The 16,669-nt window shown below is 38.7% G+C and overlaps 2 protein-coding genes across 7 annotated transcripts in view; one reads left to right on the top strand and one right to left on the bottom strand.

Annotated features, from left to right (window-relative positions):
• LOC144592001 (intracellular hyaluronan-binding protein 4.S-like) overlaps positions 1 to 5,562 on the top strand; it is a 43,822-nt gene extending 38,260 nt beyond the window's left edge. For all 4 annotated transcript variants that reach the window (XM_078396146.1, XM_078396144.1, XM_078396147.1 and 1 more), the window contains one exon: positions 5,182 to 5,562. In XM_078396146.1, coding sequence (XP_078252272.1) covers positions 5,182 to 5,238 — 57 coding nt within the window. In that variant the 3' untranslated portion in view covers positions 5,239 to 5,562. The remainder of the gene's footprint in view (positions 1 to 5,181) is intronic.
• A 2,110-nt stretch (positions 5,563 to 7,672) lies between these two features.
• Positions 7,673 to 16,669, bottom strand: part of LOC144592000 (dual specificity protein phosphatase CDC14C-like) — a 92,408-nt gene continuing 83,411 nt past the window's right edge. For 2 of the 3 annotated variants that reach the window (XM_078396140.1, XM_078396141.1), the window contains exons 13-15: positions 14,662 to 14,709; positions 12,268 to 12,399; positions 7,673 to 9,257 (exon numbers count right to left, since the gene is read on the bottom strand). In XM_078396140.1, the coding sequence (XP_078252266.1) occupies positions 9,218 to 9,257; positions 12,268 to 12,399; positions 14,662 to 14,709 (220 nt within the window). In that variant the 3' untranslated portion in view covers positions 7,673 to 9,217. Of the gene's footprint in view, positions 9,258 to 12,267; positions 12,400 to 14,661; positions 14,710 to 16,669 lie in introns of those variants that run through there. The other variant, XR_013547056.1, reaches the window with a different exon arrangement.

Raw genomic sequence — 16,669 nt, 5'->3', positions numbered from 1 at the left:
AGATAACTAAAAAGGCAATACGGGGAGAAAAGATGAGGTACGAGGGTAAACTAGCCAATAATATAAAGGAGGATAGTAAAAGCTTTTTTAGGTATGTGAAGAGGAAAAAAATAGTCAAGGCAAATGTGGGTCCCTTGAAGACAGAAGCAGGGAAATTTATTATGGGGAACAAGGAAATGGCAGACGAGTTGAACCGGTACTTTGGATCTGTCTTCACTAAGGAGGATACAAACAATCTCCCAGATGTTCTAGTGGCCAGAGATCCTAGGGTGACGAAGGAACTGGAGAAAATCCACATTAGGCAGGAAAAAGTTTTGGGTAGACCGATGGGACTGAAGGCTGATAAATCCCCAGGGCCTGATGGTCTGCATCCTAGGGTACTTAAGGAGGTGGCTCTGGAAATTGTGGACGCATTGGTGATCATTTTCCAATGTTCTATAGATTCAGGGACAGTTCCTGTGGATTGGAGGGTGGCTAATATCCCACTTTTTAAGAAAGGAGGGAGAGAGAAAACGGGAAATTATAGACCAGTTAGCCTGACATCAGTGGTGGGGAAGATGCTGGAGTCAATTATAAAAGACGAAATTGCGGAGCATTTGGATAGTAGTAACAGGATCATTCCGAGTCAGCATGGATTTACAAAGGGGAAATCATGCTTGACTAATCTACTGGAATTTGTTGAGGATGCAAGTAGGAAAATTGACAGGGGAGAGCCGGTGGATATGGTGTGCCTCGACTTTCAGAAAGCCTTCGACAAGGTCCCACATAGGAGATTGTTGGGCAAAATTAGAGAACATGGTATTGGAGGTAGGGAAGTGACATGGATAGAAAATTGGTTGACAGACAGAAAGCAAAGAGTGAGGATAAATGGGTCCCTTTCAGAATGGCAGGCAGTGACTAGTGGGGTGCCGCAAGGCTCGGTGCTGGGACCGCAGCTATTTACAATATACATCAATGACTTGGATGAAGGGATTAAAAGTACCATTAGCAAATTTGCAGATGATACAAAGCTGGGTGGCCGTGTGAACTGTGAGGAAGATGCTATGAGGTTGCAGGGTGACTTGGACAGGTTGTGTGAGTGGGTGGATGCATGGCAGAAGCAGTTTAATGTTGATAAGTGTGAGGTTATCAACTGGTGGTAAGAATAGGAAGGCAGATTATTATCTGAATGGTGTCAAGTTAGGAAAAGGGGACGTACAACGAGATCTGGGTGTCCTAGTACATCAGTCACTGAAAGGAAGCATGCAGGTACAGCAGGCAGTGAAGAAAGGCAATGGAATGTTGGCCTTCATAACAAGAGGAGTTGAGTATAGGAGCAAAGAGGTCCTGCTGCAGTTGTACAGGGCCCTAGTGAGACCGCACCTGGAGTAGTGTGTGCAGTTTTGGTCTCCAAATTTGAGGAAGGATTTTCTTGCTATTGAGGGCGTGAGGCGTAGGTTTACGAGGTTAATTCCCGGAATGGCGGGACTGTCATATGTCGAAAGACTGGAGCGACTAGGCTTATGTACACTGGAATTTAGGATGAGAGGGGATCTTATCGAAACGTATAAGATTATTAAGGGGTTGGACACGTTAGAGGCAGGAAACATGTTCCTATTGTTGGGGGAGTCCAGAACCAGGGGCCACAGTTTAAGAATAAGGGGTAGGCCATTTAGAACTGAGATGAGGAAAAACGTTTTCAGTCAGAGAATTGTGAATCTGTGGAATTCTCTGCCTCAGAAGGCAGTGGACGCCAATTCTCTGAATGCATTCAAGAGAGAGCTAGATAGAGCTCTTAAGGATAGCGGAGTCGGGGGGTATGGGGAGAAGGCAGGAATGGGGTACTGATTGAGAATGATCAGCCATGATCACATTGAATGGCGGTGCTGCCTCGAAGGGCCGAACGACCTACTCCTGCACCTATTGTCTATTGATCCCAGGATTGAGCCCTATGAAAACCTCTTCTATCTCATGAGAAACCTGGCTTCCCTCTATTCCAGACTTTGATCCATCCTTTTACTCGTTTTGTACTGTAGCATTCTGTGTGATACTTTGCGACAACTTTCTGAAAGTGGTCACATTAATGCATTCCCCGAGTCACCTTGTCTGACTCTCAAACAATTCCCATTGTACTGCTCCCACTCCTCTCCCTAGACACAAGGGCAGAGTTCCCCTGGTCCTCACCTTTCACCCCAGCAGCTTCCGTATCCAACACATCATCCTCCAACATTTCAGTCACCTCCAATGTGATCCTTCCTCTAATTACACCGTCCCATCATTACTCCTTTCAGCCTTTTGCAGAGTCCGCTCCCTCTGCAACTCCTTGGTTTACTTTCCCCTGCAACCACATGAGATGCAATATCTGTCTTTGTACCTCCTTCCTTGATTCCATCCGGGGACCCTGAAAGTTCTTCCAGGTGAGACAGAGGTTCACATACCTCCTCCAATCTCAATTGCTACATACGATGTTCCCTACTGTATATCATCGAGACAAAGTGTAGATTCAGCGACTGTTTCGCTGACACTTGTTCTCTGTCCACCAAGCCTACTGCAGCTTCCATTTTCTAGCCATTTTAACTCTCCTTCCCATTCCCCTACTGACCCTTCTGTCCTAGGCCACCTCCATTGCTAGAGTGAGGCCACACCAAAATTGGAGGAACAGCATCTCATATTTTGCTTGGGTAGCTTACAATTCAGCAGTATGATCGTTGAATCCTCTACTGTTAAGTAACTTCTAGACACTCCCCTCCCTCTTTCTTCCCCCACTTCCTCCAATAAAAGTCAGTTAAATAGTTTCACAGTTCACAACTGCCAACAACAATTGGCCAATCATGTATCCTCCCTGTCTGAGGTCATCTGTTGCTAGTCCTCATCTTTTTTCTTAATTCCAGTCTCTTCCCCCCCCCCCCCATCCAATTTCTCCTAAGATGCTGCCTAACCTGCTGAGTTATTCCAGAATTTTCTATCTATCTTTGGTATAAACCAGCATCTTTGGTTCCTTTTATTACATTTATAATAAAATTCCTCCATTGGGTTTGTCAAGCGTGAGCTTATTTTCTGATAAATTACGCAAGAATGTTATTACCTGGTTTTGAAAATTATATTTCCCCAATCCTAATAGATTAATTCTTGGTGGAATTTTGAATTAACAATAACTTAAATATAACCCCCTCCTCTGGGCCAATTAGAGCCTTATATTTATCTCTATAATATCCATTGACTTGGCCTCCACAGCCTTCTGTGGCAAAGGATTCCACAGATTCACCACCCTCTGACTAAATAAATTTCTCCTCATCTCCTTCCTAAAAGAATGTCCTTTAATTCTGAGGCTATGACCTCTAGTCCTAGACTCTCCCATTAGCGGAAACATCTCAATGAGGTCCCCCGCGTTCTTCTAAACTCCAACGCCACCGTTTCCTCTAAACTCCACCCAGTGCTGTCAAATGCTTACCGTATGTTAACCCACTCATTCCTGGGATCATTCTTGTAAACCTCCTGTGGACCCTCTCCAGGGCCAGCACATCCTTCCTCAGATATGGTGCCCAAAATTGCTTATAATTCTCCAAATGTGGCCTGACCAGTGCCTTCTAGAGCCTCAGCATTGCATTCCTGTTTTTGTATTCTGGCCCTCTTGAAATAAATGCGTTTGCCTTCCTTACTACCGTTTCAACTTGCAAATTAACTTTTTGTGAATCCTGCACCAGCATTTCCAAGTCCCTTTGCATGTCTGATTTCTAGATTCTCTCCCCATTTATGTGCTTCTGTGCTTGGACCCTTGATCTGCTTAGCTTATTTACTTGATTTTGTAAAAATAAATCCAAAAAGCAATTAATTGCTCTATGATTATACCAATTAAACAACGTTTCAATCACTCAATAAGTTGACTTTTCTGTGATGTGGACATTTCTGTGATGTGGACTCTTTTTAAGAACTGATTTCCAGCATCTGCAGAGATTCTTTTTATTTTTCATCTCTGCAAAACACATTGCAACTTGTAATTAAATGTTCTACCCTTGCTGTGACCTGCTCATTCTTCATCGTTCTAAAAACCGATCAATGTGAATAATCTTTTTGCACAAATGTAACATGCCATTCTATGTGTTTATGTGAGGAAAGAATTATTTGACTTTGAAACTGATTCAGTAAGTGCCTTAATCATTTTCATCCAAATTTACATGGTAAAAGGAAACTTGGCACAGCTGAGGAGTAATTTCCCAATGAGCAATGCTTTTGAAAGGGAAGTAGAAAACTAAACATAAGTTATTAATCATTTGTTGGTAAAAAAATTGTGGTAATGTTAATCTGTAGATCCAAGAGAATATGTACGAAAAGGATAACTATTCTTCGCCCCCTCTGACATGTGGGCCATATGCAGGCAAAATGGAATGTTGGTCAAGGTGGTACTTTGGTTGGCATTGATGAATTGGCCCAATGGCCTATTTCCTGGCTCTGTGGCTGCAAGAGTGTTGTAGTTTACCAATAAACCAGTTTAAATAATGCTGGATACATTGCATGCAGTTGTGTTTAATACAAATTGTAATCCCATGTCAAATAGCATTTCAGGGTTTCTGAACAAGTGGTAATCGAACATTTAACTAGTTGTTTCTTAAAGCGAGAATTTGCGAAGTCAAAGTGCTTTTGAGTCAGCTAAGTACATTTAATGTGCAACTAGCTGTTTGTGTAATGTGGGGAACATGTAACAAAGTCCCTGTTTTGCAGCACTAAAGTCTATTAGGTGATTATATAAATATCCAAGTTAATTTTAAATGACAACAAATTACCACATTTCAAAAACATTGTTCACATTTGAGTCTCAAAGTATTCTTTATTACACTGCATGTGTAAGTGCAGAATTGCTAAATTATTCCTGTGGTCAAAATAAGAATCTGTTTTAAATAGTGGAGGTTGCTTTTGGGGAAGTGTACACAAAGTAATTTGGAGTGTGTGGAAATGTTCCATAAATGTAAATATTCTGTTAATCAGTTGTGTAAAATACTAATGAACTCTTTTTGCAACTGTGACTCCTAAAAAAGGAAATAATAATTATTGGGTCCTGCTCTCCTGCACCCATTTATTATTTTAAATTGGCATGAATAAATTTTATTTTTAGTCATCTTTTTCACCTGTTGGCCTAGTATTCAGGCTTTAATAACAATCTTGCAATTCATTGTCAACTTTTAACATTGACCTTCCTCTCTCCAGATACAGACCAGTGCTCCCAATCCTGATGATCCAGAGGATTTCCCAGCTCTTGCTTGAAGCAGTGTTGATGGCATCGGTTTGAAGAAAATAGTTTTGGCACATCAAGATGAGAGGCGTTTTTGTTTCAGTTGTAACACTGACTACAAAAAGTGGTACTTTAGCTCACGATTACTGAGTTGTTGGACTTTTCTGTTCACTACTGGGTGTGAATAGATCTTGTTTAGTGTATGTGATAAAAGATGGAATGAATGACTATTAATGAGTTTTCAGCACCTCCCTTTGTGCTTCAATTGTGTAATATTGGCAAATGTCTTAAACTGCTGAAGAGGTATATTTGATGTTTAAAAAAAATGCTATATATTAAAAAAACATTGAATGGTTTGCTTGAATTGTAATGGTTCCTGAAAAAAGCAGCGATTTTTCTGACAGATGATGCTACCATTTGGCTAACTGTAAACTTTGAATTATTGCAGGCATGTTACAGAAATGGCCTACTTTGATGCCTACCCAGTAGAAATAGCGACATTTGCATCCTTGAAGCCATTAAACACTGTGCACATGTCCTTGAACTTGAAAAGTTGCTTATTAGATCACATTTAAAACAAAACCAAAAAAAGCTTTGATTTTTATTTATCCCTAGTGTCAGTTCTTGGAAGCTAAGTGTTAAATTTATGAAGTTTGGACTAACTTATGTAAAGGGGAAGATCGCATAATTTGATGGATTAAATGCAGATTTGTTGAAAAGCCAGTTTTCCTTGAATATTTTGTCCTATAGCAAAATACATTTAACATTGTTATAGTTTATGAAATAGGGCTTAATTATTATTTCATTTTAATTTATAAACGATTGATCTACACTGTGCACTCTAAACTGCATTTTCTTTTAACTACAAGAATGGAAAATACAAAATTTATATTTGGCACTGCTCACTTTAAAAATGAAAACCTGAGTTTTTACGGATGGTCATTCCAGTTTAATGGAATGTATAGACTAACTGGGCAATGAGATTTTTATTCTGGACCAGTTTGGGACAAAAACTCTGCACAGCTAAATGTTGCTAATTGTATAACAAAAGCCCACTTCAAACTTAAGGCAGCAAAATGTTGATGCTGTCTGTTCTACTTGCTTTTTTAAAATATGGTATATTTAGAATTGCCGATGGGTTACAAGCGTTCCCAATTTTCACCTTTTAAATGAATGCTTACTATTGGTCACCATCATATTGCACTTAAGATATTGGTCCACAAGCAGCAATGGTGACATACTGGTGTGGGTTTACATAAGTTATGGTTGTTCTGTATAAGCAGTGCATGTACAAATGCTGTTTTGGGATCTTTGTGTACATCAACTTTATGCTGATTGGTGGTGTTTCAGGCCTCGTGGGATAAAAGCTTTAGTTTGTTTTCAGTAACTTAAAAGCTGTTTAACTTTATACAGCTGGCAATATTTCCATCCTAAATTGCAAGGAAGGCGATCTTTGGTCGGTTTTGAGCTTTATGGACTTTTAGTCTGGTAAGAATTATTCATTAAGTGCTAAGAATGTTATAACTACTCTGGTCAGGCAGTATATGGTGAGGGAGTTTGATTTTCAAGGTTTGATTTTGAAAGGTATATTTTTTTACACATTAATACTATTTTGTTAAATTGTGTTTATAATTGCTGTGGAACTTTATTTTGAAGCTTGACGCCTTTGTAGCTGATATAATGTTCAACATGGTCATTAGACAGTACAAATCGGGACCATTGCACCACTATTTGGTAATAGATGGTGAAACTTTGGCTCCAATATTTAGAACAGCACTATGATTGGAGAAACAGTTCAAAATGAACACCTGCAATGTGTGGATTATTTCAGCAGAAGACAGTTGCAACTAAGTATATTCTGAAATGTGGTAAATGGCTTAGCCAGTGACCAGGGTCTTTGAGAGCGTAACTAAAATTCTTTCCATTCCATACTACTGCAGATAGTGATGGGGCAGAATTATGCATTGTATTAGGATGTTTACAGTCCTTGACTCTGTAGACCAGTAAACTGGACGAAACGTTCATTGGTATGGTGGAGAAAATGAAAAGCTCCTCTAATAATGACCCAGAATGAATTTCCTGTTCCGAGTGGAAGCAGATTAGATTTGTTCTTAAATTGCAAGCTTCGTGGAGTGAATTGATTGCAGCAGCTGTTTTGAAAAAGACATCCAAAGTTAACTGCTTGAAGATGCACCAAAATTACTCCAGCAATTTGTGTTCTATGCAGAATTCCAGCATTTGCAGTTCCTTATGTCTCAAATTAATTTACTTCAGTGTTGTGTGTAATAATGGAGTTTAAAAAAATTCCACTGAACCCATTTCAAAAGTTTATACATTATGATCAACTCAAGGTCATGGGTGCACATAGCAACCTTAGAGTATGTTCTCTTCATTTGTTAACCACATCTCCCATTTTTTCAGTTTCAGGGGGGTTTTGCATTAATATCTGATTATCCCATTCTTTCTTTAAATGAATAAAACCTATTCCTGTGATAAGGTTTATTTATGTACCGCATACATACAGTTCTGTACAAAAGTGGTATATAGTCTCTCAATGCCAGTTTTGCATTGCAACAGCTCAATGTTACACTAACCAGAGGAAAGATAGATTTCCAGTTTAAAAATACCCTCCACCCAAAAGCTGTAAAATTAAAAAAAGACTGGACTAAAGATTTGTTAAGACCATCACAAGCAGACACATTACCATCAGCTAGCCAGAGTTAAGTTATTTGACATGGAAGAAAAACACATCTGACTGCTACAGATTAATGTCTAGTACAGTATTGCTTTAGCTGTAGAATACAAGCTTATTTTTTATGCTACAAATGGTACTTGGCCAATGCTGTTATATAGTATTGTAGCAGATGAACTGCACATTTTTAATCCACAGAACATAATTTTTCTTTAGCTGAGCAAGATCCATTCTATAAGGTCACTGCAAAATTAAAACCAGACTGAAAATACTGTTATCCATGCATATAAAAATACTATTCTTGTACCACAATTTGGGTTAAATTTATATTACACTTCTCCCACCAATAACATCACTGCTTATTGTTCCAAATCATTTCTACCGCCCAAGGTAGAACATGTCTTGTTGTAAGCTGATTACAAGGCCACTTGACTTTCCAGATTTTGTACTTTAATTCCTATTTAAAGATCAGTTTTGAACTTTAGACTTTGAAAAATATTGTAACGTGTGACAGCCAGAAAGTCAAACAATTATAGAACTTAAACATTTTTTCTCTCTAGATTTAAGCTTTAGCAATTGTTTAAGCATGTAAAAATAAGATCCTTCTGCATACTTTAAACACGAACACAAATCAAGGAAAATATTCCAATTGGACTTCAGCAACACTGGTGCACATCTTGGTTTGGCATTGATCTGGTACTTTGGAATGTATTTATTGTTGGAAGAGGATCAATAAAGGATCAAATGAGCAACTATTTGTAATTGTGATTTTTAAATTAAAAATTTCCTTCAATTCCTGCATTTGGCATAATCTGGGAAAAATAAAAATATTACATGTAGATTGTATGTTGCAGAGGCATCCTTATAATCTGCAAAGACGTAACTTCTACCCAGCAGCTCACGTACAATGATTGTGCTAAAGGTATAAGAAGATAACTGCAGATGCTGGTCAGTCTGAAGAAGGGTCTCGACCCGAAACGTCACCCATTCCTTCTCTCCCGAGATGCTGCCTGACCTGCTGAGTTACTCCAGCATTTTGTGAATAAATACCTTCGATTGTGCTAAAGGACTTATCTGCAGTTTCTCTTCTCTGCAATGTTTCTTATTGTTTTTTTATACAGTAGCTTGCAGAGATACTTTATACTGACCATTGTCATCAATGATTCAATGTGCATGGGGATTTTTCAAGATGATATTAGTTCAAGTCTAAGTCATTTTGCAGAATCCATCTGAAGTGATGCTGATCTCCAACAAATTTCTAGTTCAGCACAATGCAGGGATCTTCTGCAAATGTCCGAGGAGTTACTTCAGAGTGAATGCTAACGAAGCAATGGTACCTTAGTACTAATGCTGGAGTGACTTGAAAAATAAATGTAAAAGGTTAGTGGATCATTACTTTACATCACAACGAAGTCAAGAAATTGATTTGTTTCAAGAGAAATATGGAAATATTTATAATTTGCATGATAATCTTTATAACACGCGTAATCTTCCAATATACATTGTCTTGCACTGATTTAAGCAATTCAGGTTCAAATTTGACATTATCCCAGCCTAAGGAAAGAACTAGCAATTGGTCGCAGAAGTAGGGCACAATGTTATAGGAAAGATGTTGTCAAGCTGGAACGGGTAAAGAGAAGATTTACGAGGATGTTGCCAGGACTAGAGGTTCTGAGCTATAAGGAGAGGTTGAGTAGTGGGTTCCCTGGAGCGCAGTAGGTTGAGGGGTGATGTTAGAGGTGTACAAAATCGTGAGAGGAATAGATCAGGTAGACGCAGAGTCTCTTGCCCAGAGTAGGTGAATCGAGGACCAGAGGACATAGGTTTAAGGTGAAGGGGAAAAGATATAATAGGAATCTGAGGGGGTCACCTTTTCACGCAAAGGATGGTGGGTGTATGGAACAAGCTGCCAGATGTAGTTGAGGCTGGGACTATCCAAACGTTTAAAAAGCAGTTAGATAGATACATGGATAGGACCAAACGCAGGCAGGTGGGGGCAAAGGGCCTGTTTCTACACCTATCACTTGACTATGAATCTTTTCTACTATTTACTGAGATCAGGACTGCATGCCCCAACTCCATGTCAATCTTTTGACCCATATTTTTAATGGCCAACAAATATATTAATCTTAAGTCAAATATAGCAAAAGATTTAGAAACTGCAAAACAAAGCAGGTTGGGGGGAGGGGATGGTTAGAGGTGGGAAGCACTATGCTCGTTTCAGATCATATGAAATATGTTCTTTTTCATTTTAATCATTTCACGGTCTAGACAACATTAGTGTTGTTGATTACTTAGTAAGCAATTCAATTTTGAGAGGCTGGCCTGATGCACATTTGACATCTTGCATGAATTTAGGCATGAAGGGAAGGTAGAGGGACCTGTTCACTGGGACATCCAGAAACTTGCATTGAAAACACAGTACAAGTAAACAGCTGCAGAAAAGCATACAGCCTCAAAGATCTGACACTCATTTGAACCTTACATCTGTAGTAGGGAACCATTGGAGAAAATTCTTGTAAGGAATAGAATTCATGCTCATTTGGAAAGGTGCTGAACAAGGATAGTCGACATTTCTTTGTACGAGGGGAATCTAGTCTTAATTTAAATCATTTTGAGGTGCATACGGTGCCTGAAGGCAGGGTGGTAGATGTTGTCTACATGGACTTTCAGGCATTGTAAATGATTCAGAGGGTTAAAAGATAAGAGATCCAAGGCAAGTTAGCTATTTGAATCCAAAATTGGACAGTGTTAGAAGGATGTTTTTGTGGTTGGAAGTCTGACCAATGGTACACCACAGGGATCGGTGCTAGGACCCTTGATGTTTGTGATGTAAATGACTTACAAGTAGAAGTAGGAAGAATGCTTTTAGATTTATGTTGTCATTAAATGCTGTAAGACTGGAAGGTGGCAAATGTGCCTCTATTCAAGAAGGGCTGCAGGGGGAAAACCTTGGGAACTACAGGCCAGTGAGCCTAACATTTGTGGTCGGAAAGTTACTAGAGTATGTTCTGAGGGATAAGATATACATTTTTATGGACAAGGGCTGATTAAAGATAGCATGGTTTTGTATGTGGGAAAATGTGAGCAAAAATGTTAAGGTCAGAGTTGTCATTGTGTCCATGGATTTGACAGGGTTCCGTATGGTAGGCTGCTCTTGAAGGACTGATTACATGGGATCTAAGGAGAAGTAGCTGAAGGGATAGAAAATTGACTTTGGAAGGAAGCAGAGGGTTATGGTGGAAGGTTGTTTTTCAGATTGGAGGCCTGGGACGTGGTGCTTCAGGTTTCTGTGCTGGGCCCATTGCTGTTTATCATCTATGGCAATGATTTGGATGAGAACATACAGGGCATGATTAGCAAGTTCGCAGATGACAGTAGAGTGGGTGGTATTGTCCATAGTGAAGATGGTTGTCAAAAATTGCAGCAGGATCTTGATCGGTTGGGCAGGTGTGCTGATTGATGGAATTTAAGAGAAATGAGGTGTTGCATTTTGGGAAGTCTAACATGGACAGGACCTACACAGAGAAAATTTGCCAGGACTCAAGGGCCAGAGTTATAGGGAGAGACTGAGCAGGCAAGGACTTTATTCCTTGGAGCGCAGGAGGATGAAGGGCAATCTTATTGAGAGGTGTACAACATCATGAGAGGATTAGACCGGGTAAATGCAGAGAGTTTTTCGCTCATGGTGGGGGGAATTGAGAACCAGTGGACATAGGTTAAAGGTGGGGGGGGGGAAGATTTAATAGGAACCCAAGGGACAACTTACTTACAAAGGTTTGTGGGTATATAGAACAAGTGGCCAGAGGAGGTAGTTGAGGCAGGTACTATAATGTTTAAGAAACATTTGGACAGGTACATGGATAGGTTTAGAGGGATATGGGTGAAACAGACTAGTGTAGCTGGGGTATGTTTGTTTGGCATTGGGCCGAAGGGCCTGTTTCCACGCTGAATGACTGACTGGGATGAAATATGTGTGGATAGCTAAGAAGGTTGTCTTTAAGGCCACAATAGGATACAGATGTAAAGTCAGGCAGGTGGATTTTAATCCAAATAATGTGAGATGATTTCTTTTTGGGAAGTTAAAAACTGGTAGGACATCGAGTAAATGACAAGGCATAATGAATATTGATGAACAGAGGCCTTGGCATTCAAGTTTACTGTTCTGCATCAGTAACAACACAAGTAGATAGGGTGGGAAAGAGGTGTTTGGCATGCTTGCCTTTAGGTTGGATCCTGGTCATACTGCAACAAGTCTCCAATGCCCCCCCTCCGGCCCAAACCTTTTGTTCAGCTAAATCCTCTTGTTCCTGAAAATATTTGGCTCTGGTTTTTAACATTCATATTAAAGGCATTAATTTTTCCTTACCTCCTTAAATTGCTGTTTGTAGACATGGATCTGGTTGTCCGTTTGCTTGTAAGGCCTACGCCAGGAATGGCACATGGTTTAGAAGGCAGCTTGCAACTCTGTTTGCTAGACTGTAGTATTATCCTATGGTCACTTGCAATTAAAATAGAACACAATTTTTTTTTTAAACAAAGATCACCACAAAAAAAATACAGATGCCCTCATTCCATGGCCTTATTTTATCAGAGATATTACCTTAGTCCTAGCCATCTCTCCCTCATCTCTGCAATAAAAAGAACTAGATATTTTGCTTTCATTAACACTATCTGACCTTTTGGGTATTTCCAGCATGTTTTGGATTTATTTCAGATTTCTAGCATCTGAATTTTTTAATTAAAATAAAATTACATTCCCTTACAAATGTATCCTGTGCCCAACAGTGAAATATCTGCTGATACATAATTTATTTTTTGTCGTGGAGCTTGTGATATTGTAATTCATAGTACCAGTATTATAAAGAATAAGCTGATGTAATTTTTAGTCTTGTTAATTTGAATTATGTTAACATTTGTTTTAAGAACATTTACAAATTAGATGCCCCTTTTAATATTTCATTACTTTTAGAATATCTTGCTTGCATGCGTTTCGGAATCATAGTATCAATAATTCACTGCAATTCTCCTTTGTACTCCAGGGCAGAATGGTAGCTGAAATTGAATAATTTATAGGAATTTCTCTCTCTTCCATCATTTCACTCCTAATTTTGCATCGAGATCACGTTACTACTTCCAAAGATAAATTTTGTTATAGAAAGTAAATATTTAAATTATTACAATCAACAGGTATTTGAAAAGACTACAAAGTACCTATTGTAATAAAGGAAAATGCAGCAGCAATTTTGCACAAAGCAAAAAGAGAAATGGTGCAAAGGACACTGAGAGGAAGAACCTGCTATCAAACAAAGTGACAAGAGTTCAATTATTGGATGTTGGTTTTAATCTTGGTCCAAAGGCATGAACACTTGAATCATTAACGCCACACCAAAAAGCAAGCCTGCTTTATGTTTAAATCCATGGAGCGGAATTGATGGATGAGCGTTTGATTCAAGGAGTGAACTAATATACGATGCAACAGAAAATGCACCATATATTCATGGCCCATTCTTCAACTCTACCTTATTTCTGTCCTATCACTTAATTCAATACTCTACTTATGCTTTGTTAAATATTCAATTAACCAGTGGCTATCAGCAAGTCACTAATTTCCAAGATGGTGCCCAACCCAGGCGACTGTGTGCTAGCCACAGGAACAGATCTGCAATCACATATTACAATTGCTCCGCACTTTTAAATCTCTACCCCTACAGCAACATTTCTTACAATAGCTATGTTAATGTTATTCCCTTATCATGCATCTATACACTGTAAATGGCTCAATTGTAATCTAGTATTGTCTTTCTACTGACTGGTTAGATTGCAACAAAAGCTTTTCACTGTACTTTGGTACACGTGACAATAAACTAAACTGAACTGAAACTGTCCTTGACATATTGCTGGTCCACTCCTTGCTTGGGTTGAGGTTACAGCCATCCATGAGGCAGTGGGATGTATGAACTGTAACCAGGCCTCAAATTATGGATCCCAAGACCCTGGATCAGCTTGACTGTCAAAGCCTTCTAAACATTTTTTAAAAAGCTGAAATTGATTGAAGTAATACTAATTAAAGAGAAAGAACAAAGCAATATTTTTTTTCTATCCATGTCTCTAACTCCATTCAAATAAATGGGGTGACAAGAGGTATGCCGAAGGCAACTTAAACCTAAAGCATCTAGTCCTGGACTTGGTGTTGAGGAATATGCTGCTCTGTGCAATGTTGTTCGCTAGTGGTTCTTTCCACAACCAATAGCTGAAGGGGAGCATAAACCAGACCCTTGCTTCACCTCTGTGAATGCTATTATACTGCACTCAGCCTTTTGGGTTTTAATCTTCAATCCTAAAGATATATTTTGCTATCCTTAATTATTAAAGATGATTGAACTTTCATTAAATGTCATTATAAGACAAAACCTTCTTAATGATATGAATTCTCAAATCACTTATTCTATAATAATTTAAGATTGCTACATTTATCTTGGTATGTTAGTGGTTGGAAACTCGGGGCACAATTATCAAATTACACACTGCAAAAGTAGTTAGACTAAATGCAAATCAGAATTATACAAAATCTTTGGTAGACTTGGATATCTGCCAAAAAAGATCATAACTCCATTCTTAATTGGTAAAACATAAACTGTATAAATGTAACGGTATACATGAACCTCCACCCAGAATCCAATCCATTGGACCACTTGAATTCATACTTAAAAGCTGTTAATTGTGTCACAAAAAGCACTCCAAAGAAAGAAGAGATATTTACCTGAATGCCTGTGATGACGATCTTGTGTGCATTTTGTTCTCCTCCAATCTGCAGTAGACAATCTGACATTAATGTATTGAACAAGTGACTGATTCTAACATCATTTTATCAGCATGATAAAGCCTTTACTTTTATATCACTGAATGGTAAAGGACAAGCAGTTAAACATGGGTGTGCATATTTGTAGATTTAAAAATAAAGTGAAACTACTTGAGGCTTTTGAGGATAAAGCAAAAATCATTATGTATATTTTTGTGAACTGATATCTGCAGTTCCTTTGTCACCATTGTACATAATTAATAGCCATAGATTCAATTGTGTCAAAGGTGCAGTAGTTCCATACAATGTAAAAATGTTTGCTATCCTTAAATATATTTTTACGCTAATTTTATAATTGTGGTATTGGACAATTATAAAGTAACTCAATGCATTATTGAACCCTAACTTTTAGAGGCACTATTAAACATTGCATTCACATTTGCATGAATTAAAAGTCAGCAGTTTAAAGTTCACTTAGAAATATAATGTAGCTGCAGAACGGTCTTTGCTTCTCAACTGGCATTACTGATAAAACCAGGAGCAACAACAAAGCTAAAAGAACAAACAAAAAGTGAATTAGGCTTTTAAGTCCTTTGGATTAGCAAGTTTTGGACATTTTCAATAAATTGCACCTCAAGAATTATTCAGATAAAAATGTATTTATGGAGAGCAGGATAAAATGAACAACTAATTTTCACCTCGGCTTATGATTCAATAAAATGTTCTGACTAAAAAAGGTTGTGTGTATCAACCTAACACGATCTATTTGCCTCAGAGCTAAAGCGAAACTAACCAGTACAAAATGCTACATTAAATACTGTAAACTTCCAACAAAATTCTGCATTTAGGTTCTTGACATAACAGATGAACAATAGAGGCCAGAGGAATGGTGTAATTTTCACTGACCTGGGACCAGAAACCTGAAGAAGAGTATTACTTGAGGAACTTGTAAGACATGGTTTCGTGAAGTCAAGAATTTATTTAAGTTTTGATATTAGTTTAGTTTGGAGATACAGCGTGGAAACAGGCCATTCGGCCCACCGTCCATGCTGACCAATGATCACCCATAAACTACTTCTGTATTATCAGTGTTTCACATCCTACACAACAAGGGCAATTTACAGAAGCCAATTGTGCAAATCTGGAATGTGGGAGGAAACCCACATGGTCACAGGGAGAACATACAAACTCCGTACGGATAGAACTCATTGTCGGGATAGAATTCGGGCCTCTGGCGCTGTAAGGTAGCAATGCTTTCGCTAAAGCATACTAAATATAGAAAGTAGACAAAATGCTGGAGTAACTCAACGGGACAGGCAGCATCTCTGGAGAGAAGGAAAGGGTCATGTTTCGGGTTGAGACCCTTCTTCAGACTGATCAGTCTGAAGAAGGGTCTCTACCCGAAAAGTCACCCATTCCTTCTCTCCAGAAATGCTGCCAGTCCCACTGAGTTACTTCAGCATTTTGTGTCTACCTTCGATTTAAACAGTTATTTCCTACACATACTAAATATAGATATAGTCCACATCCTACAAGGTGCAGGTACCAGTTCAAACATAATCAGAAACAAGGGAAAATACCTCAGTGCATTACTGTCTCATCACACCAATGGAGTAAATGGAGAAGGTAAAGTAGCAAAAGTTAGTGGCTACATGAGAGGCAAACAAAGACATGGCAAGTAATATGAACACGGTAATGTGCTCCCAAAAACACCTGAAGCTGCACTTGGAAAATCTAGAAATGCAACAGTACTAGAAGGGCCTACATTTCTCATCATTCCCTGATGGATTATCCCAGATATTTTCTGTTGAATACAAGATTCTGACGAGGGCTTTCAACCCAAAAATGTTAACTCTGTTGCTCTGGTGTTGCCAGACCTGCTGAGTACTTTCAGGATTTTACTTTCATTTCAGATTTCCAGCATCTGCATTTTTTTGATTTTCATCCCAAATATCTCATATGTTCCTAG

This window comes from Rhinoraja longicauda, chromosome 3, assembly GCF_053455715.1.
Source record: "Rhinoraja longicauda isolate Sanriku21f chromosome 3, sRhiLon1.1, whole genome shotgun sequence".
Taxonomy (NCBI): Eukaryota; Metazoa; Chordata; class Chondrichthyes; order Rajiformes; family Arhynchobatidae; genus Rhinoraja; species Rhinoraja longicauda.
Note: the sequence above shows the minus strand (reverse complement) of the source record. Positions and strands in the feature narration are given on the sequence as shown.